The 21736-nt window shown below is 42.1% G+C and overlaps 1 protein-coding gene across 1 annotated transcript; it reads right to left on the bottom strand.

Moving 5' to 3' along the window:
* Nucleotides 1-937: 937 nt before the first annotated feature.
* On the bottom strand, nucleotides 938-21148 carry LOC130301392 (oocyte zinc finger protein XlCOF22-like). The gene is made up of 2 exons (XM_056551624.1): nucleotides 20737-21148; nucleotides 938-2165 (listed from the first exon to the last, which is right to left on the bottom strand). Exons 1-2 carry the CDS (start codon nucleotides 21146-21148, stop codon nucleotides 976-978), a joined length of 1602 nt encoding a protein of 533 aa, XP_056407599.1. The 3' UTR covers nucleotides 938-975.
* Between the last annotated feature and the right edge of the window lie 588 nt (nucleotides 21149-21736).

Here is a 21736-nt window from a genome sequence, read left to right as displayed (position 1 = left end):
AGGAGTGCGGGGGCCACAAAATGGGCCCTATAGAAGGAGGGACTGAGGAGAATTCCATATCCACATGAGGAGGAATATAAAGGGGAGGATGAGAAAAAGAAGAGCGAACGAGCTCTAATAATCCAGATGAAGGAAAAGCTTTATAATAAGTGTGTAAATCCGGAAACACAAAACCGCCGTCTAATGTCTTCAGGGTGAGCGTCTATACGGGACACGTGGTCTCTTCTGAATCATAACAAAATTACTAAATAACCATCGGATAGAAGAAAAATAACAATTCCGTACTATGATAGGGACGGACTGTAAAACATAAAATATTATTGGTAAATATAAGATTTAAGAACCTTTTTCCTTCCAATCCACGACATATATGGGAATTTACGAGCGTGTAACTGGGTCTTCAATCCGTGTAATAATGGCGCAAAGTGTGAAGTAAAGAGATCTTGTACCAGATGTGATCAGATCTCTAGGGATTTTATACCCCGGGGAGGACAAAGAAAAGGAAAAGAATTACACCGATGTTTACTGAACCCGGGGGACGCCGAGATATTGACGACTTCTCATATAGAAAAATGGATTTTATGATCTGAGATCGAAAATAGACGTCAAGACGGGAAACGATCGTCTAGGGTTTGTGATAAATAAAAGTATCTGCAGCGTCTTATGTTCAGAAGAGACGATCTTCAAGGGAGACGCGCGGATCCTTTCTGATGCCTTGAATTAAAGTCTCTATAATCATAATGAGAAGGGGGCGGGGACAACACTGACGCGTTACATTCCCTATATACAACGTCAGGGACAATATTACATTTATTATAAGTCCAGTGTGCGGAGATGATTATAAGAATAATAAATAATATAAGAAAGAAAACTTTTATTAACAATTGGTAACAAGTTTGGAGATGTAGTATATGATATATGTATAAATGTCAGATATCCTATGTACATGGATAATATATAGATGTGTTATCTGCATCATTTACTGCTCTGAATTGGCTTCTCTCCTGTGTGAGTTCTTTGATGTCGAATAAGATGCGATTGCTGAGTAAAACATTTCCCACATTCTAAGCATGAAAATTGCTTCTCTTCTGTGTGAGTTTTTTGATGTTGAATAAGATTTGGTTTCAGAGTAAAACATTTCCCACATTCTGAACATGAAAATGGCTTGTCTCCTGTGTGAGTTTTTTGATGTACAACAAGACTGGATTTAAAAGTAAAACATTTCCCACATTTTGAACATGAATATGGCTTATCTCCTGTGTGAGTTCTTTGATGTTGAACCAAACTTGATTTTACAGTAAAACATTTCCCATATTCTGAACATGAAAATGGCTTGTCTCCTGTGTGAGCTCTTTGATGTTGAACAAGACTTGATTTTACAGTAAAACATTTCCCACATTCTGAACATGAAAATGGCTTCTCTCCTGTGTGAGTTCTTTGATGTATAACAAGACTTGATTTTACAGTAAAACATTTCCCACATTCTGAGCATGAAAACGGCTTCTCTTCTCTGTGAGTTCTTTGATGTTTAATAAAATTTGGTTTCAGAGTAAAACATTTCCCACATTCTGAACATGAAAATGGCTTGTCTCCTGTGTGAGCGCTTTGATGTTGAACAAGATTTGATTTTAAAGTAAAACATTTCCCACATTCTGAACATGAAAATGGCTTCTCTCCTGTGTGAGTTCTTTGATGTTGAATAAGATGTGATTTCCGAGTAAAACATTTTCCACATTCTGAGCATGAAAATGGCTTCTCCCCTGTGTGAGTTCTTTGATGTACAACAAGACCGGATTTAAAATGAAAACATTTCCCACATTCTGAGCATGAAAATGGCTTCTCTCCTGTGTGATTTCTTTGATGTACAACAAGACGTGATTTAAAAGGAAAACATTTCCCACATTCTGAGCATGAATATGGTTTCTTTTCTGTATGAGCTCGTTGATGTCCAACACCCCTTCTGTGACCTTTATTTTGCTGAACATCCTGTGATGACTGAGAAGACAGGACCTGTATATAAGGATGAGATGACAGATCTTGGCTGTGAAGGGCTGAGGGTGTATCTGGGATAATGGAATGTTCTTCATATGTATCTTGTGTGATATCATCATCTGCTTTATAATCTGAAGATATAAGATTCTCCTCTGATCTCCTGCTACAAGAATCTGCAGAGAATAACACAGATTTTATTATCAGTATTAACCCTTAACATCCCAGGATATTTAAGCTTTTGTGTTTTTCTTTTTTTTTCCTCCTCTCCTCCCAGCCTAAACTCTTTTCTTTTCCCATCTACACTGGGTTTAAGAGCTTGTTTTTGTGGAACCGATCTTACACTGTATTGCACCACCAATGATTCTCACTAAGGCTGTATAAATGCTGATGTCAGCTTTGACTGTAGCATCTAAGTGGTTAATATCCAGCATCAGAGATTGCTCTGTGTCAGCTATTAGCAGCCGCCCTCAGCTGAAGAATGCAGCCAAGATCCAACAGATACAGAGGGGGCACAGGTCCCGGGCCACCCCATACACCCTTAACTGCCCGATGAGGTAAATAAAAATCATAAGTCATTAAGGGGTTAAAATTTTCATATATTTTTGTTAAATCTTGTCCAGAATATTACACAATGGAACAATCATCATCCTACCTTGTGTTAATGATCACTGTGTATAGTCTCCTGTAATGTCTCCATGATAATCTTCTCCTCGCTGTGTATAGTCTCCTGTATTGTCTCCATGATAATCTTCTCCTCGCTGTGTATAGTCTCCTGTAATGTCTCCATGATAATCTTCTCCTCGCTGTGTATAGTCTCCTGTAATGTCTCCATGATAATCTTCTCCTCGCTGTGTATAGTCCTGTAATGTCTCTATGATAGTCTTCTCCTCGCTGTGTATAGTCCTGTAATGTCTCCATGATAATCTTCTCCTCACTGTGTATAGTCCCTGTAATGTCTCCATGATAATCTTCTCCTCGCTGTGTATAGTCCTGTAATGTCTCCATGATAATCTTCTCCTCACTGTTTATAGTCTCCTGTAATGTCTCCATGATAATCTTCTCCTCGCTGTGTATAGTCCTGTAATGTCTCCATGATAATCTTCTCCTCGCTGTGTATAGTCCTGTAATGTCTCCATGATAGTCTTCTCCTCGCTGTGTATAGTCCTGTAATGTCTCCATGATAATCTTCTCCTCGCTGTGTATAGTCTCCTGTAATGTCTCCATGATAATCTTCTCCTCACTGTGTATAGTCTCCTGTAATGTCTCCATGATAATCTTCTCCTCGCTGTGTATAGTCTCCTGTAATGTCTCCATGATAATCTTCTCCTCGCTGTGTATAGTCTCCTGTAATGTCTCCATGATAATCTTCTCCTCGCTGTGTATAGTCCTGTAATGTCTCCATGATAATCTTCTCCTCGCTGTGTATAGTCTCCTGTAATGTCTCCATGATAATCTTCTCCTCGCTGTGTATAGTCTCCTGTAATGTCTCCATGATAATCTTCTCCTCGCTGTGTATAGTCTCCTGTAATATCTCCATGATAATCTTCTCCTCTCTGTATATAGTCTCCTGTAATGTCTCCATGATAGTCTTCTCCTCGCTGTGTATAGTCTCCTGTAATCTCTCCATGATAATCTTCTCCTCGCTGTGTATAGTCTCCTGTAATGTCTCCATGATAATCTTCTCCTCGCTGTGTATAGTCTCCTGTAATGTCTCCATGATAATCTTCTTCTCGCTGTGCATAGTCTCCTGTATTGTCTCCATGATAATCTTCTCCTCGCTGTGTATAGTCTCCTGTAATGTCTCCATGATAATCTTCTCCTTGCTGTGTATAGTCTCCTGTAATGTCTCCATGATAATCTTCTCCTCACTGTGTATAGTCTCCTGTAATGTCTCCATGATAATCTTCTCCTCGCTGTGTATAGTCTCCTGTAATGTCTCCATGATAATCTTCTCCTCGCTGTGTATAGTCCTGTAATGTCTCCATGATAATCTTCTCCTCGCTGTGTATAGTCCTGTAATGCCTCCATGATAATCTTCTCCTCGCTGTGTATAGTCCTGTAATGCCTCCATGATAATCTTCTCCTCGCTGTGTATAGTCTCCTGTAATGTCTCCATGATAATCTTCTCCTCGCTGTGTATAGTCTCCTGTAATGTCTCCATGATAATCTTCTCCTCGCTGTGTATAGTCTCCTGTAATGTCTCCATGATAATCTTCTCCTCGCTGTGTATAGTCCTGTAATGTCTCCATGATAATCTTCTCCTCGCTGTGTATAGTCTCCTGTAATGTCTCCATGATAATCTTCTCCTCGCTGTGTATAGTCTCCTGTAATGTCTACATGATAATATTCTCCTCGCTGTGTATAGTCTCCTGTAATGTCTCCATGATAATCTTCTCCTCTATGTGTATAGTCCTGTAATGTCTCCATGATAATCTTCTCCTCGCTGTGTATAGTCTCCTGTAATGTCTCCATGATAATCTTCTCCTCGCTGTGTATAGTCTCCTGTAATGTCTCCATGATAATCTTCTCCTCGCTGTGTATAGTCTCCTGTAATGTCTCCATGATAATCTTCTCCTCGCTGTGTATAGTCTCCTGTAATGTCTCCATGATAATCTTCCCCTCGCTGTGTATAGTCCATGTAATGTCTCCATGATAATCTTCTCCTCGCTGTGTATAGTCTCCTGTAATGTCTCCATGATAATCTTCTCCTCGCTGTGTATAGTCTCCTGTAATGTCTCCATAATAATCTTCCCCTCGCTGTGTATAGTCTCCTGTAATGTCTCCATGATAATCTTCTCCTCGCTGTGTATAGTCTCCTGTAAGGTCTCCATGATAATCTTCTCCTCGCTGTGTATAGTCTCCTGTAATGTCTCCATGATAATCTTCTCCTCGCTGTGTATAGTCTCCTGTAATGTCTCCATGATAATCTTCTCCTCGCTGTGTATAGTCTCCTGTAATGTCTCCATGATAATCTTCCCCTCGCTGTGTATAGTCCATGTAATGTCTCCATGATAATCTTCTCCTCGCTGTGTATAGTCTCCTGTAATGTCTCCATGATAATCTTCTCCTCGCTGTGTATAGTCTCCTGTAATGTCTCCATAATAATCTTCCCCTCGCTGTGTATAGTCTCCTGTAATGTCTCCATGATAATCTTCTCCTCGCTGTGTATAGTCTCCTGTAAGGTCTCCATGATAATCTTCTCCTCGCTGTGTATAGTCTCCTGTAATGTCTCCATGATAATCTTCTCCTCGCTGTGTATAGTCTCCTGTAAGGTCTCCATGATAATCTTCTCCTCGCTGTGTATAGTCTTCTGTAATGTCTCCATGATAATCTTCTCCTCGCTGTTTATAGTCTCCTGTAATGTCTCCATGATAATTTTCTCCTCGCTGTGTATAGTCCTGTAATGTCTCCATGATAATCTTCTCCTCGCTGTGTATAGTCTCCTGTAATGTCTCCATGATAATCTTCTCTTCGCTGTGTATAGTCTCCTGTAATGTGTCCATGATAATCTTCTCCTCGCTGTGTATAGTCTCCTGTAATGTCTCCATGATAATCTTCTCCTCGCTGTGTATAGTCCTGTAATGTCTCTATGATAATATTCTCCTCGCTGTGTATAGCTCCTCCTTGTTCCCAGTCTCCTTTCCTCCGTCATTCTATCCTTGTTCCCATGTATGTGCCCCTACCCCTGTATACACCATAGGTCTTCTTCATTACATTCACTTTCATACCTACACCTCATTTATGTCTTCAGTGAATTCTCCCCACATCGGCCGCTCTCTCCTACCCTCCCCCATGTACAGATCACATGACCTATGCCCTTTCATCAATCACTTTTAACCATCTGATTCCATTGTGTAATATAAAAGTCGTCCCATAAATCACTGCTCCATCTCTTGCCTCTTATCCTCCAGTAATATCTGCAGGGATCTGTCTCTGCTACTTCTATCACAAAGCAGCTATGATAGCAGAGCAGGGACACCTTACTAGGAGCAGGGACATTGTCTTTGACAGGTGTCCATGCTCCCCAGCACAATTTCAATGGTGCCCTACACTATTTAGATCCCATAACGACCAGGGAAATTACATTTTTGCATCTTCATTTGTTTCCTCCTCTCCTAAGAGCCATCACTCATTTTTCCACCTCTAGACCCTTATGCTTGTTTTTTGCAGGAACAATCATGCTATGTGCCATAAAATTGACTTGTTCTCCTCATAGATCAGGTTGGTACGATCAATATGTATAGCATAGCGTTATATTTTACTCCTTTTTTTATTTTTTAAACTTATTTTACTGAAAAGTGAGTAAAGTGACGTACAGTGTAAGCACAGACCATGGAAGCCTATGACAAAATACCATTCAGCACGATGTATACAGAGTGAGGACAGCTGCATAACACAGTCAGTGACTACAGACACAATACAACCTAAACCGGGAACCTTAAAGGGGTACCCTGCCCACAGACATCTTATCCACTATACTTTGGGTGGTCCATGTGGTCTGATGAGCACAGTTAAACAGATTTGTAAATTACTTTTATTTAAAAATCTGTATCCTTTTCAGCTGCTGTATGTTCTTTTTGTTGTGTAGTTCTTTCCAGTCTTACCCCGGTGCTCTCTGCTGCCACCTCTGTCCATGTCAGGAACTTTCCTGATCATCATAGCAAACTTCTCTTTCTCCGGACAGTTTCTGACATGGACAGAAGTGGCAGCAGAGAGCACTGTGATCAGACTCAAAAGAACTACACAACTTCCTGTGAAGAATACAGCAGCGGCTATGTACTGGAAGGATTAAGATTTTTAAATAGAAGTAATTTACAATTCTGAATAACTTTATAGCACCAGTTTGATAAAAAAAATGGTGAATTATACTCACCGATAATTCCACTTCTGGAAGTCTCCACGACAGCTCCCATGAGATTATCTCCTCATCCTGATTGGGACAGGAAAAAACACTGAGAGGTTAAATTCCCCACCCCTTCCTCTCCACACCAGTGTATTTATAAAGAACTTCAATAGAAGAAAAGAAAGTAGGCGACAACTCACCAAACGTAGCTTTAGGCTTCTTTTATTGTAGCAGGTGAATAAACAAGTGCATACTCACATGCAGAGAGCGACGTCCGTTTCACACAATACTGTGCTTCTTCTGGCTCAACCAGAAGAAGCACAGTATTGTGTGAAACAGACGTCGCTCTCTGCATGTGAGTTTGCACCTGTTTGTTCACCTGCTATAATAAAAGAAGCCTAAAGCTACATTTGGTGAGTTGCCGCCTACTTTCTTTTCTTCTATTGAAGTATACTACGGTTGTGTGGACTTTGGTACGCTGAGCACCACCACAGGCTACGATAAGTGACTGTGACCTAGAACTCGGCACAGGACTTTTGCAACACTCCACAGCAATTACAGTAGTGCCAGTTGGAACTTTCTTTGTACATATTTATAAAAAACGCAGAGGGAAAAGGAAAAAAAGTACAATAAAACACCACAATAAAAAACCAAAGGGTGGGATGTATGGGAGCTTTCGTGGAGACTTCCAGAAAAGGAATTATCTGCGAGTATAATTCACCATTTCCCCCCACGTCTCCACAACAGCACCCATGAGAAATACCAAAGAATTTATTAGTGAGGGACTATAGCACTGAGAACTTTACGTCCAAAGGCCATATCCTCAGAAGACAAAATGTGAACTCTATAATGTCTGGAAAAAGTATGGAGGTTTTTCCAAGTGGCAGCTTTGCAAATCTGTTCTACAGAAGCTCCTGCTCTCTCTGCCCATGATGAGGAAATTGCTCTAGTAGAATGGGCCTTCAATTGTATAGGAGGGGCTTTACCTCGGGCCACATAAGCCTCTGAAATTGAGGTCTTAATCCATCTGGCTATAGAACTCCTAGAGGCTTTCTTGCCTCTATTAGGGCAAGCAAACTGAATAAACAGATTATCATCCTTCCTCCACTGACTAGTTCTTTCAATGTAAAGGAGAACAGCTCTTCTAACATCCAAGAGACTATATGATTTTTCTAAGTAATTTTTTGGATTTGAACAGAAGGATGGAACCACAATATCCTGTGATCTATGAAATGTAGAGCCAACTTTAGGAAGGAAGTTAGGATCAAGCTTAAAAATGATTTTGTCATCCAAAATTCTGATATAAGGCTCCCGGATAGAAAGAGCCTGAATTTCACCTACTCTCCTAGCTGTAGTGATGGCAATTAAAAATATAGTTTTCAGAGTCAAACATTTTTCAGAAATAGAATCCAGAGGCTCAAAGGGATCCAGAGGAAGAGCCGCTAGAACTGTATTTAAATTCCACTGAGGACAGATATTTAAAGTCTTAGGTCTGAGTCTGCTGGACGCTTTAATAAATCTTGAAATCCACATGTTATCAGCCAATTTTACATGATAGAGAGCACTGAGAGCAGAAACCTGTACTTTGAGGGAACTAGGGGAAAGACCTAAATCAAATCCCTGCTGAAGGAAGTCTAGAATTTTTGGAATCACCGGAGTGTTGATAGAAAAAGAATCCCCACACCAAGAAATAAACTTCTTCCAAGTTTTAGCATAGATTCTAGAGGTAGTATCTTTATGGCTAGATAGAAGTGTATTTACTACCTTTTCAGAGAAACCTTCCTTCAGCAGAATGGACTTTTCAATTTCCATGCTGTCAAGCTGAGGTTTTTCATCTGACGATGAAAAGGCAGATGGGATCTTCTATACTTAGAGTTTTTAGTCGAGAAAACCAGCTTTTCTTTGGCCAGTATGGGGCTACTAGGATTAGAATGCAATGGCAGTTCATTAGTTTTTGAAGGACCCGAGATATCAGAGGTAGGGGAGGAAATGCATATCCCATACTGAATGTCCAATCCTGAGCCAAAGCATCTACTGCTAGAGGAGAGTCTTTTGGATTTAAGGAATAGAATAGATCCATCTTGTGATTTATCCTGGTTGCAAACAGATCTATTTGAGGAACCCCCCATCTCTCCATAATCATACTGAACGTCCACGGGGCTAGAGACCATTCCCCCTGGTCTAATATATGTCTGCTCAGGAAGTCCGCCTCTAAGTTCCAGATCCCTCTGAGATGGATTGCTGATATCAAAAGTACTTTGTTTTCTGCCCAATAAAATATTTGATGAGAAATTGATTGAAGAGCTGTATGTCTTGGACCCCCCTGACATCTTATAAAGGCCACTGCAGTCATGTTGTCCGAGTAAATGAGGATATGGCGATTCTTGGAGTGTCATCCATATTGCCAGTAGCTCTCTGAAGTTGGAAGACTTCCTTGCTGTCTGAGGATCCCACTTTCCTTGGACTACTCGAATCTCTGAGTGAGCACCCATTCCCCTGCACTGGCATCTGTTGTTATGAGTAACTGGTTTGTCTGGAACCAACCTACTCCCGTCTCTAATTTTTTCTTAGATGGGTTTTTACTTGAGAGGGAATTATCACTCTTTTGTCTAAAGACTTCTGTGACTTGTCCCAAATGGTTAGAATCCACTTTTGTAGAGGCCTGGAGTGAAACTGAGCCCAAGCTAAAGATTGGATACATGATGTCATATGACCCAGAGTGGACATTGCTGTCCTGATTGTACAAAAGTGGAAGGATAGGAACCGGGACACTAATGCCTGCAGTAATACCCTCTTGGAATCCAGAAGAAAGGAGGTCTGAATCCTTGAATCCAAGAGGGTACCCAGGAATATCTTCCTCTGACTGGGAATAAGATCTGATTTGTCCACATTTAGAATCCAGCCCAACTTCTGGAGAACAAGAATAGTTCTTTGTAAATTAATGTGGTCTAGATAAGGAATAATTAAAATAGACTCTTTCCTGAGAAGGGCAACCACCTCTGCCAAGACCTTGATGAAAATTCGAGGCGCAGATGACAGGCCGAATGGGAGACAGACAAACTGAAAGTGGCGGACACTGGACCCCCACTGGATGGCAAATCTCAAAAATTTTTGGGAATTTGAATGGATGGGAATATGGTAATAAGCATCTCGAAGATCGCTTGTCGCCATCACAGTCCCCTTCTTTATCAACTGAACTGCAGATTTTACAGATTCAATCTTGAATTTTTTGTAAACCACAAATTTTTTGGACTCTGACTAGTAACAATGTATCTCGAAGGGGGGGTGATGACAACTTGATCCCCCCTCTGGCCTAGCGTCATTGTTTAGGGTTGGAAGAGGACTGACTGGGGTTAGTGAAGATATTTCTACCCCTATCCCCCTTCCTGTAAGACCACCATCCTGTTTTCCCTTTACCTCCTCTGAAAGATTGGTCTGACTGGGAAAGAATACGAAAAGGAGATTTCATGGGTTGGACCTTATTTAAGAATAGTCCTTTTTTCTTGTCTGCTGCTTTTTCCAATATAGAATCCAGCTCTGGACCAAATAAAAAAAATTCATGGAAAGGAAGGGAGCAGAGTTTACTTTATGAAGTCATGTCTCCCGACCAAGATTTTAGCCACAGTACACGCCTAGTGGTATTGGACAAAACAGCAGTATGAGAAGCAAGTTTTACCGATTCTGCAGAGGCATCTGATAAAAAATTAGATGCCATTTTGAGCAGAGGCAAGGATTCCAAAATTTGGTCTTTATGGGTATCAGACTGGTGGTATTCCTGTTGGTCGAACCAAACTCCTAAAGTTCTGGCCACACAGGTAGAGGCCTTAACAGTGAAGAAGCAGCTTCCCAGTTCTTTGTAAGCAAACTCTCTGCCTTTATATTCATGGGATCCTTAAGTTGTGTAGCATCCTCGAAAGGCAGAGAGGTACGCTTTGCTACCTTAGCAACCGAGACGTCTACTAATGGTATCGTGTCCCAGGTAGTAGAGTCTGCGTCATCAAAGGGATATCACCTTTTTAGACCCCTAGGAATAATAGCATTTTTTTCTGGCTTTGCCCATTCCTCCTTAATAATTTTATGTAAATTCGCATGAACAGGGAACGTACAGGATTTCCTGTCTCCTAGGCCTCCAAAAAGCTCATCCTGGATAGACTTAGTCTCCTGAACTTCCTCTAAATTCAAGGTAGTACGAAAGGACTTAATTAAGGATTCGATATAGTCAGAATTCAAAGAAGAATCTTCCTCTTCATGAGGATTTTCCACATATTCTCCATTCTGGAGATACACTTTCTTCAAAATCCTAAAAGGATACCGTTTTGGTCTTTTTTACAGCTGAGACATGAACCATAGTAGATACCACAGGGGTAACAGGTGTAAAAGAAGCCAATGCAGAGTGAATCTCTGAATGAATCATGGAGTTAATTTCTTGCATGAGTGTGAGAGAATCATCTTTAACCACTGATGCCATGCATGCTTTACACAGAAGTTTAGAAGCAGATTAAGGAAACTCTTTGTAGCACATTACACATTTTTTGGGGTTTTGATTTTTTTGATTTAACAGAAGAACCTGCAGAAACCTTGTCTCCCTGCAATTAGAAGGAAGAGAAGGATAAAACACCATGCAAACGAAGATAGGCCAGGGAGAACCCATAGGCCCTCAGTACTCACTGATCCTTGGACCGCTGGAGGATCTGGAATCTTTGTAGGCGAGCTCATGATGCAGCCTTGTAATAACAAACGCTGGAATCAGGTAGAGCAGCTTCCATCTGGGAGAGGGGCTTCTTATAGGAAAAAAGCCGGTCTCCAGATTCAAATTCCGCACCCTATGGCGGCTGGAAGTGACGTCAGACGCCATCGTTCCGGCTGGAAGGAGATTCTGCAGACTGCTCATCGGGACTTTTAAACAAGGAAGCGCTCGCGTGAGGCAAAGCCCGGGACACAATAAGAGCAGAGACCGCTGCAAGAATGCCGCCAGCACCTGCAGTGCTCCCGCAGAGTTTTCTCTGCTCCATACTCCCGGAGTGGACCCACAGCACGGACCGGACCTATGGGAGAGAACAAGACAGGGGGTGTGCTGTGCCAGCACTCCGAGTCTGCAAGGCCCCGGTAAGGACCTTCCAATTTTTTTCATGCAGGAGAGAAGACCCCCCTGCACCTCTCAGCTCCTTCCCTGACAGGGACAGGAAAAAACACTGGTGTGGAGAGGAAGGGGTGGGGAATTTAACCTCTCAGTGTTTTTCCTGTCCCAATCAGGAGGAGGAGATAATCTCATGGGTGCTGTCGTGGAGACGTGGGGGGAAAAGTGCACTGCATAAAAATGGAAGCCCACAAAATGATGTATTTTTTTTTTTTGGGTGGTAAAATGATCTATCTACTTTCCACCACTACCTACACCGTCTACCTACCAATGCTATCTACCTACCGCCATTATCTGCCTTCATACTGGCATTATCTACACTATTTAGGGCACTGAGGGTAGGAAAGAATTGGGAAATGTGCTGGAAACGTGCGGCGCCTAACGTGTTTCTCTGGCAGATTCTGTGGGGATGAAAAGGAAAGAGAACGACTTCAGGAAGACACCCCCTGTGATTCACCACATGTAACTGCACTGTAATCACTTATATTGTCTGCAGCACCTGTATAGAGCTGGGGGCACTGTATGGGGGGATATTGGTCTGTGTACAGGGGTTTTATTCAGTATCAGTATGGCAGTATTATCCCGTCATTATATGGTGGTAATGGTGGTGGTCATGATGTGGTGCAATTATTCATCCCTTTTATTCCTTTATCACGACAAAATCCTGATCAGCTGAGAGGATGGTGGGAGGGCCCTTACCTGCCTCCTCGTCGTCTGATCAGTGTTCTATTACTCCAAGCCTGAAGCAGGAGAGCACTGATAACAATGATCAATGTTATGGCATAGCACTGATCAGTATATACAATCAGAAGATTGCAGGTAATAGTCCCCTATGGGGGCTAAAAAAAAAGTGTCAAATAAAAAGAAAAAGTTAATAAATGTGAATAAGCCCCTCCCCTAATAAAAGTTTGAATCTCCATTTCCATTTTTTTTAAATAAATGTAATTAAAAAAAAATATACAAAACAAAACGTGGTACCGCCACGTGCATAAATGTCCGAACTATTTAAATATAAGGTTGGCCAAACCGCACGGTCGATGGTGTACACGTAAAAAAAAAACAAAGTTCAAAATTGTGCATTTTTGGTCACTTCATATACTATAAAAATATTACTGAAATGCAACAAAAAAAGTCCCATCAAAACAGAAATGGTACCGATAAAAACTACAGACCACGGCGCAAAAAATGACCCTCATACAGACGCGTATACGTAAAAATATGAAGTTATGGAGCTCAGAAGAGGACAATTTTAAACATATTAATGTTGGTGCATGAATTTTTTAAAGTAGTAAAATAAAATAAAACCTATATAACTTGTGTATCCTTGTAACCGTCTGGACCTACAGAATAAAGATAAGGTGTTAATTTTACCGAAAAATGCACTGCGTAAAAACGGAAGCCCTAGAAAGAGGCAAATTGGCGTGTTTTTTTTTTTTTATTTCCCCCCCACAAAATTTTTTTTTTGTTTCGCCGCAGATTATGTTATAAAATAATTGATGTCATTACAAAGTACGATTGGTGACGCAAAAAACAACAAGCCTCATATGTGTCTGTAGGTGCAAAATTGAACGCATTATAATTTTTAGAAGGTCAGAAGGAAAAAAGCAAAAGTGCAAAAAACAAAAACTTCCTGTGGAGCATACAGCAGCTGATAAGTACTGGAATGATTAAGATTTTATAAAAGAAGTCATTTACAAATCTGTATAATTTTATGGCACCAGATGATTAAAAAAAAAAAAATTTCCACTGGAGTACCCCTTTAACCCCTTAAGGACCGAGCCCTTTTTCACCTTAAGGACCGGAGCGTTTTTTGCAATTCTGACCACTGTCACTTTAAACATTAATAACTCTGATGCTTTTAGTTATCATTCTGATTCCGAGATTGTTTTTTCGTGACATATTCTACTTTAACTTAGTGGTAAATTTTTGTGGTAACTTGCATCCTTTCTTGGTGAAAAATCCCCAAATTTGATGAAAAAAATGAAAATTTAGCATTTTTCTAACTTTGAAGCTCTCTGCTTGTAAGGAAAATGGATATTCAAAATAATTTTTTTGGGGTTCACATATACAATATGACTACTTTATGTTTGCATCATAAAATTTATGAGTTTTTACTTTTGGAAGACACCAGAGGGCTTCAAAGTTCAGCAGCAATTTTACATTTTTTCACAAAATTTTCAAACTCGCAATTTTTCATGGACCAGTTCAGGTTTGAAGTGGATTTGAAGGGCCTTCATATTAGAAATGCCCCATAAAAGACCCCATTATAAAAACTGCACCCCCAAAGTATTCAAAATGACATTCAGTAAGTGTATTAACCCTTTAGGTGTTTCACAGGAATAGCAGCAAAGTGAAGGAGAAAATTCAAAATCTTCATTTTTTACATTCGCATGTTCTTGTAGACCCAATTTTTGAATTTTTGCAAGGGGTAAAAGGAGAAAATTTTTACTTGTATTTGAAACCCAATTTCTCTCGAGTAAGCACATACCTCATATGTCTATGTAAAGTGTTCGGCGGGCGCAGTAGAGGGCTCAGAAGGGAAGGAGCGACAAATGGTTTTTGGGGGGCATGTCACCTTTAGGAAGCCCCTATGGTGCCAGGACAGCAAAAAAAAAAAAAAACATGGCATACCATTTTGGAAACTAGACCCCTCAGGGAACGTAACAAGGGGTAAAGTGAACCTTAATACCCCACAGGTGTTTCACGACTTTTGCATATGTAAAAAAAATATTTTTTTTACCTAAAATGCTTGGTTTCCCCAAAATTTTACATTTTTAAAAAGGGTAATAGCAGAAAATACCCCCCAAAATTTGAAACCCAATTTCTCCCGATTCAGAAAACACCCCATATGGGGGTGAAAATTGCTCTGCTGGCGCACTACAGGTCTCACAAGAGAAGGAGTCACATTTGGCTTTTTGAAAGCAAATTTTGCTCTGGGGGCATGCCGCATTTAGGAAGCCCCTATGGTGCCAGAACAGCAAAAAAAAAAACACATGGCATACCATTTTGGAAACTAGACCCCTCGGGGAACGTAACAAGTGGTTAAGTGAACCTTTATACCCCACAGGTGTTTCATGACTTTTGTATATGTAAAATTTTTTTTATTTTTTTACCTAAAATGCTTGTTTTCCCAAAAATTTTACATTTTTAAAAAGGGTAATAGCAGAAAATACCCCCCAAAATTTGAAGCCCAATTTCTCCCGAGTACGGCGATACCCCATATGTGACCCTAAACTGTTGCCTTGAAATACGACAGGGCTCCAAAGTGAGAGCGCCATGCGCATTTGAGGCCTAAATTAGGGACTTGCATAGGGGTGGACATAGGGGTATTCTATACCAGTGATTCCCAAACAGGGGGCCTCCAGCTGTTGTAAAACTCCCAGCATGCCTAGACAGTCAGTGGCTATCTGGCAATACTGGGAGTAGTTGTTTTGCAACAGCTGGAGGCTCCGTTCTGGAAACAGTGGCGTACCAGACGTTTTTCATTTTTATTGGGGAGGGGGGCTGTGTAGGGGTATGTGTATATGTAGTGTTTTTTACTTTTTATTGTGTGTTAGTGTAGTGTAGTGTTTTTAGGGTACAGTCACACGGGCGGGGGTTCACATTAGTTTCTCGCTGGCAGCTTGAGCTGCAGCAGAAAATTTGCCGCAGCTCAAACTTGCAGCCGGATACTTACTGTAATCCTCCGCCCATGTGAGTGTACCCTGTACGTTCACATTGGGGGGGGGGGGGGGACATCCAGCTGTTGCAAAACTACAACTCCCAGCATGTACGGTCTATCAGTGCATGCTGGGAGTTGTAGTTTTGCAACCGCTGGAGGCTCCGTTTTGGAAACAGTGGCGTACCAGACGTTTTTCATTTTTATTGGGGAGGGGGGCTGTGTAGGGGTATGTGTATATGTAGTGTTTTTTACTTTTTATTTTATTTTGTGTTAGTGTAGTCTAGTGTTTTTAGGGTACAGTCACATGGGCGGGGGGTTCACAGTAGTTTCTCGCTGGCAGTTTGAGCAGCGGCAGAAAATTTGCCACAGCTCAAACTTGCAGCCGGATACTTACTGTAATCCTCCGCCCATGTGAGTGTACCCTGTACGTTCACATGGGGGGGGGGAAATACCTCCAGCTGTTGCAAAACTACAACTCCCAGCATGTACGGTCTATCAGTGCATGCTGGGAGTTGTAGTTTTGCAACAGCTGGAGACACACAGGTTGTGAAACACCGAGTTTGGTAACAAACTCAGTGTTTTGCAACCAGTGTGCCTTCAGCTGTTGCAAAAGCTACAACCCCCAGCATGTACGGACAGCGGAAGGGCATGCTGGGTCTTGTAGTTATGCAACAGCCGGAGGCATACTACATTGGCTGAAGATGCTGGGGATTGTAGTTATGCAACAGCTGGAGACACACTGGTTTGCTACTTAACTCAGTGTGCCTTCAGCTGTTGCAAAACTACAACTCTCAGCAGTCACCGACAGCCAACGGGCATGCTGGGAGTTGTAGTTATGCAACCACCAGATGCAACACTACAACTCCCAGCATGCACTTTAGCTGATTGTGCAAGCTGAGAGTTGTAGTTATACAACAGCTGAAGGTACACATTTCCATAGAAAGAATGTGCCTCCAGCTGTTGCAAAACTACAAATCCCAGCATGCCCATAAGGGCATGCTGGGAGTTGTGGTGGTCTGCCTCCTGCTGTTGCATAACTACAGCTCCCAGCATGCCCTTTTTGCATGCTGGGAGCTGTTGCTAAGCAAAAGCAGGAGGCTGTCACTCACCTCCTGCTGCTGCTCCACGATGCCGCCGCACACGTCAGTCCCTCGCTGCCGCCGTCGCTCCTGGGGCCCCGATCCCAACAGGGACGCCGGGGATCGGGGTCCCCAGCACCGGGGGTTGTCTTCCCGCACCCGCTCACGTCCTCCGGAAGAGGGGCGGAGCGGGTGCGGGAGTGACACCCGCAGCAGGCGCCCTGATTGGTCGGCCGGTAATCCGGCCGATGAATCAGGGCGATCGTGAGGTGGCACCAGTGCCACCTCACCCCTGCAGGCTCTGGCTGTTCGGGGCCATCTCTGACGGCCCCGATCAGCCAGTAATTCCGGGTCATCGGGTCACTGAAGACCCGATTGACCCGGAATCCGCCGCAGATCGCTGGACTGAATTGTCCAGCGATCTGCGGCAATCGCCGACATGGGGGGACATAATGACCCCCCTGGGCAATATGCCTGGATGCCTGCTGAACGATTTCAGCAGGCATCCGGCCCTGACTCCCCTCCGGCTAGCGGCGGGGGCCGGAAATGCTCAGGGCGTATCCATACGCCCTCGGTCCTTAAGGACTTGGAAACGGGGGCGTATGGATACGCCCTATGTCCTTAAGGGGTTAAGGTGAAAATGGTCTTAACTCCTTAAGGACTCAGTGTTTTTCCGTTCTTGCACTTTAGTTTTTTTTCTCCTCACCTTTTAAAAATCATAACCCTTTCAATTTTGCACCTACAGACCCATATGAAACTTGTTTTTTTGCGCCACCAATTGTACTTTGTAATTACATCAATCATTTTACCCAAAAATCTATAGTGAAACCAAGAAAAAAAATATTTGTGGGACAAATTTTTTTTTTTTAAACGCCATTTTGTAAATTTTGGGGGCTTCCGTTTCTAGGTAGTACATTTTTCAGTTAAAATGACACCTTTTGTTTATTCTGTAGGTCCATATGATTAAAATGATCCCCTACTTATATAGGTTTGATTTTGTCATACTTCTGGAAAAAATCCTAACTTCATGAATGAAAATTTATATGTTTAACCCCTTAAGGACTAAGGGATTTTCCGTTTTTGCACTTTCGTTTTTTCCTCCTTACCTTTTAAAAATCATAACCCTTTAAATTTTCCACCTAAAAATCCATATTATGGCTTATTTTTTGCGTCGCCAATTCTACTTTGCAGTGACATCAGTCATTTTACCAAAAAATGCACGGCGAAACGGAAAAAAAAAATCATTGTGCGATAAAATCGAAGAAAAAACGCCATTTTGTAACTTTTGGGGGCTTCCGTTTCTACGCAGTGCATATTTCGGTAAAAATGACCCCTTCTCTTTATTCTGTAGGTCCATACGATTAAAATGATCCCCTACTTATATAGGTTTGATTTTGTCGCACTTCTGGAAAAAATCATAACTACATGCAGGAAAATTTATACGTTTAAAAATGTCATTTTCTGACCCCTATAACTTTTTTATTTTTCCACGTACAGGGCGGTATGAGGACTCATTTTTTGCGCCGTGATCTGAAGTTTTTATCGGTATGATTTTTGTTTTGATCGGACTTTTTGATCACTTTTTATTCATTTTTTAATGGTATAAAAAGTGACCAAAAATGCGCTTTTTTGACTTTTGAATTTTTTTGCACGTACGCCATTGACCGTGCGGTTTAATTAATGATATATTTTTATAGTTCGGACATTTACGCACGCGGCGATACCACATATGTTTATTTTTATTTTTTTTTACACTGTTTTATTTTTTTTATGGGAAAAGGGGGGTGATTCAAACTTTTATTAGGGAAGGGGTTAAATGACCTTTATTAACACATTTTTTTTGCAGCGTTATAGGTCCCATAGGGACCTATAACACTGCACACACTGATCTCTTATACTGATCATTGTTATCACATAGGGACCTATAACACTGCACACACTGATCTCTTATACTGATCATTGTTATCCCATAGGGACCTATAACACTGCACACACTGATCTCTCCCATAGGGACCTATAACACTGCACACACTGATCTCTTATACTGATCATTGTTATCCCATAGGGACCTATAACACTGCACACACTGATCTCTCCCATAGGGACCTATAATACTGCACACACTGATCTCTTATACTGATCATTATTATCCCATAGGGACCTATAACACTGCACACACTGATCTCTTGCACAGATCACAGGTGTGTATTAACACGCCTGTGATCAGAGTTATCGGCGCTTGACTGCTCCTGCCTGGATCTCAGGCACGGAGCAGTCATTCGCCGATCGGACACCGAGGAGGCAGATAAGGTCCCTCCCGGTGTCCTGTAAGCTGTTCGGGACGCCGCAATTTCACCACGGCAGTCCCGAACAGCCCGACTAAGCCGGGTCACTTTCACTTTAGAAACGGCGGTCAAAGCTTCTAAAGTGTTAATACCGCACATTGCCGCGATCGGCGATGTGAGGTATTAGCCGCGGGTCCCGGCCGTTGACGAGTGCCGGGACCGTCGCGATATGATGCGGGATTGCGGCGGGATTGCGGCGTAAATATACGTCCTGCGTCGTTAAGGGGTTAAAATTGTCATCTTCTGACCCCTATAACTTTTTTATTTTTCTGTGTACGGGGCGCTATGAGGGTAATTTTTTGTGCCCTGATCTGAAGTTTTTATCGGTACTAATATTGTTTTGATCTCACTTTTTGATCGCTTTTTATAATTTTTTTTAGGGTATAAAAAGTGACCAAAAATACGCTATTTTGGACTTTGGAATTTTTTTTTACGTCTTCGCCATTGACCGTGCGGAATAATTAACGATATATTTTCATAGTTCGGACATTTACACACGCGGCAATACCACATGTTTGTATTTATTTTTCTTTGCATTTTTGTTTGCAAATGGGAAAAGGGGTGTGAACAGTGTTATCGTTGCTCCACTGCTCCTGTCTGTTTCTCAGGCATGGAGCAATAGAGCAACGATCGGACGCCGAGGAGGCAGGTGGGGACCCTCCGCATCCTCACAGCTGATCAGGACACCACGGTTTCATCACGGTGTCTCCGATCAGCCTGACTGAGCTGCCAGGAAGCATTTTTAAAAATTTTAGATGCGGCAATCAACTTTAATCGCCGCATCTAAAGGGTTAATACCGGGCATCACCGCAATCAATGATGTCCGGTATTAGCCACCAGTCCCGGTCATTGCTAGGTGCTGGGCCCAACACGCGTGACCCCGCTTTATAACACAGGAGCGGGCGGATCCTGCATCCTTAAAAGGTTAAGGTGATAGTGGTCTGAGTACAGGTGTTTTATTCAGTATCAGTACGGTAGTATTATCCCGTCTCTATATGTAGTAATGGTAGTGGTCATGGTGCGGTGTAATTGTGGAGGCATTGGAGGTGAGGGGGGCATGGGAGGTGAGGGAGGGATGGGGGGGCATGAAAGGCAGGGCGACAATCTGATAGAAGGCCTCCTCAAGGGGTCCCAAAATGGTCATCTCTCTCTCTCTCTGAACCTAGTGTAAATTAGGATAATGAAAGACAAAAGCTCCTCGAGATCTCTGACCACAATCTCATCTTGTATAATATCGGAGAGTCCACGAGAGAACGTGTCCACCAGCGCTTCCTTATCCCAGCACACTTCTGCTGCTACAATACAGAACTCTATTGAATTCTTGGCCACAGTTCTCGTCCCCTGTTACATGGACATGAGCTGCTCTGCCGCAGAGGGAGAACGGACAGGGAGATTAAAGGGGTACTCCACTGCACCAGTGGTCAGAACATTTAGTTCCAAATGCTGGGTGTGGGCTGCGGGGGTCATAATGTCACACCATGCCCCCTCAGTGCAAGTCTATGGGAGCGGGCGTGATGGCCTTGTACACATAGGGATATTTATTGTCCATATTCCAGTTGTAGTATCACATTAGTTTGCATTTTGGCTGAATAGATAAATATACAGCAAGAGACAGGACAGAGAGATTAAAGAATTCTACACAATTACTACAGTCTCTATATTAAGTTGTTACTACTCACATGGGTGGTTACTTGTAGGAATGTCCTCCTTATACTGCTCATCACCGCTCACATCTGTCTCTTCTTCCTTCATATCAGTAGCATTAATATTATCCAGATCTTTTCCTGTCAGAATGTCCTCCTTATACTGCTCATCATCACTCACATCTGTCTCTTCTTCTTCCTTTATGTCTGTAGCATTAATATTGTTTAGCTCTTTCCCTGTAGGAATGTTGTCCTTATACTGCTCTTCACTGCTCACATCTGTCTTTTCCTCTTCCTTTATGTCTGTAGCATTAATATTGATCAGATTTTTCCCTGCAGGAATGTCCTCCTTATACTGCTCATTACCGCTCACATCAGTCTCTTCTTCTTCCTTTATGTCTGTAGCATTAATATGGATCAGATCTTTCCCTGTAGTAATGTCCTCCATATTCTGTTCATCAAGAGGACGGGGACACCTCTCTGGTGCTGTTCTCTTACTGGATCTGACTGTAGGGAACACATACAGAGACTGAATTCATTCTTTACATACAAATAATGAGAGGACGTGTGTATATAGTCATGTCTATTACCTGGTGATGTGAGGGGCTGCTGATCCTCCATCATGACCTGATCCTTGTACTGATCCTTGTGTCCTTCTACATACTCCCACTCCTCCATGGAGAAATAGACCGCCACGTCCTGACACCTTATAGGAACCTGTATTGTGAATAAACATTTAATTCTATACAATTCCAGGATGTTATATGGAGACATTTGAGGGGATATTCCTGCACATGATTTATCTTCTTGCTCTCGGATGATGAGGTGAATACTTGTCGGGGCAGATCCTCTATATTATGGTCACATGTCCCAAACTGAACGCAAGTCTGATGATCCAGCTGTCAGTTCAGGTCATTATACCCAAAGCGCCCGTCCCATGGAGTGTAAGGAGTTAAGTGATATTTCATAGTATCACTGCTCCCCTCCCCCGGGATTATATAGATGGCTGCTTACTGTCTGGCCCCTAAGGATAGAA

This window comes from Hyla sarda, unplaced genomic scaffold (genome assembly GCF_029499605.1).
Source record: "Hyla sarda isolate aHylSar1 unplaced genomic scaffold, aHylSar1.hap1 scaffold_1128, whole genome shotgun sequence".
In the NCBI taxonomy this organism is placed as follows: domain Eukaryota; kingdom Metazoa; phylum Chordata; class Amphibia; order Anura; family Hylidae; genus Hyla; species Hyla sarda.
Note: the sequence above shows the minus strand (reverse complement) of the source record. Positions and strands in the feature narration are given on the sequence as shown.

Excerpts from the sequence above, each read along its gene's own strand:
- LOC130301392 (XM_056551624.1), bottom strand. The coding sequence starts at position 21,148 with ATGGAGGACATTACTACAGGGAAAGATCTGATCCATATTAATGCTACA. Across the intron at positions 2,166-20,736 it reads TCCTACAAGTAACCACCCAT|ATTCTTGTAGCAGGAGATCA; the intron begins GTGAGTAGTAAC and ends TATTCTCTGCAG.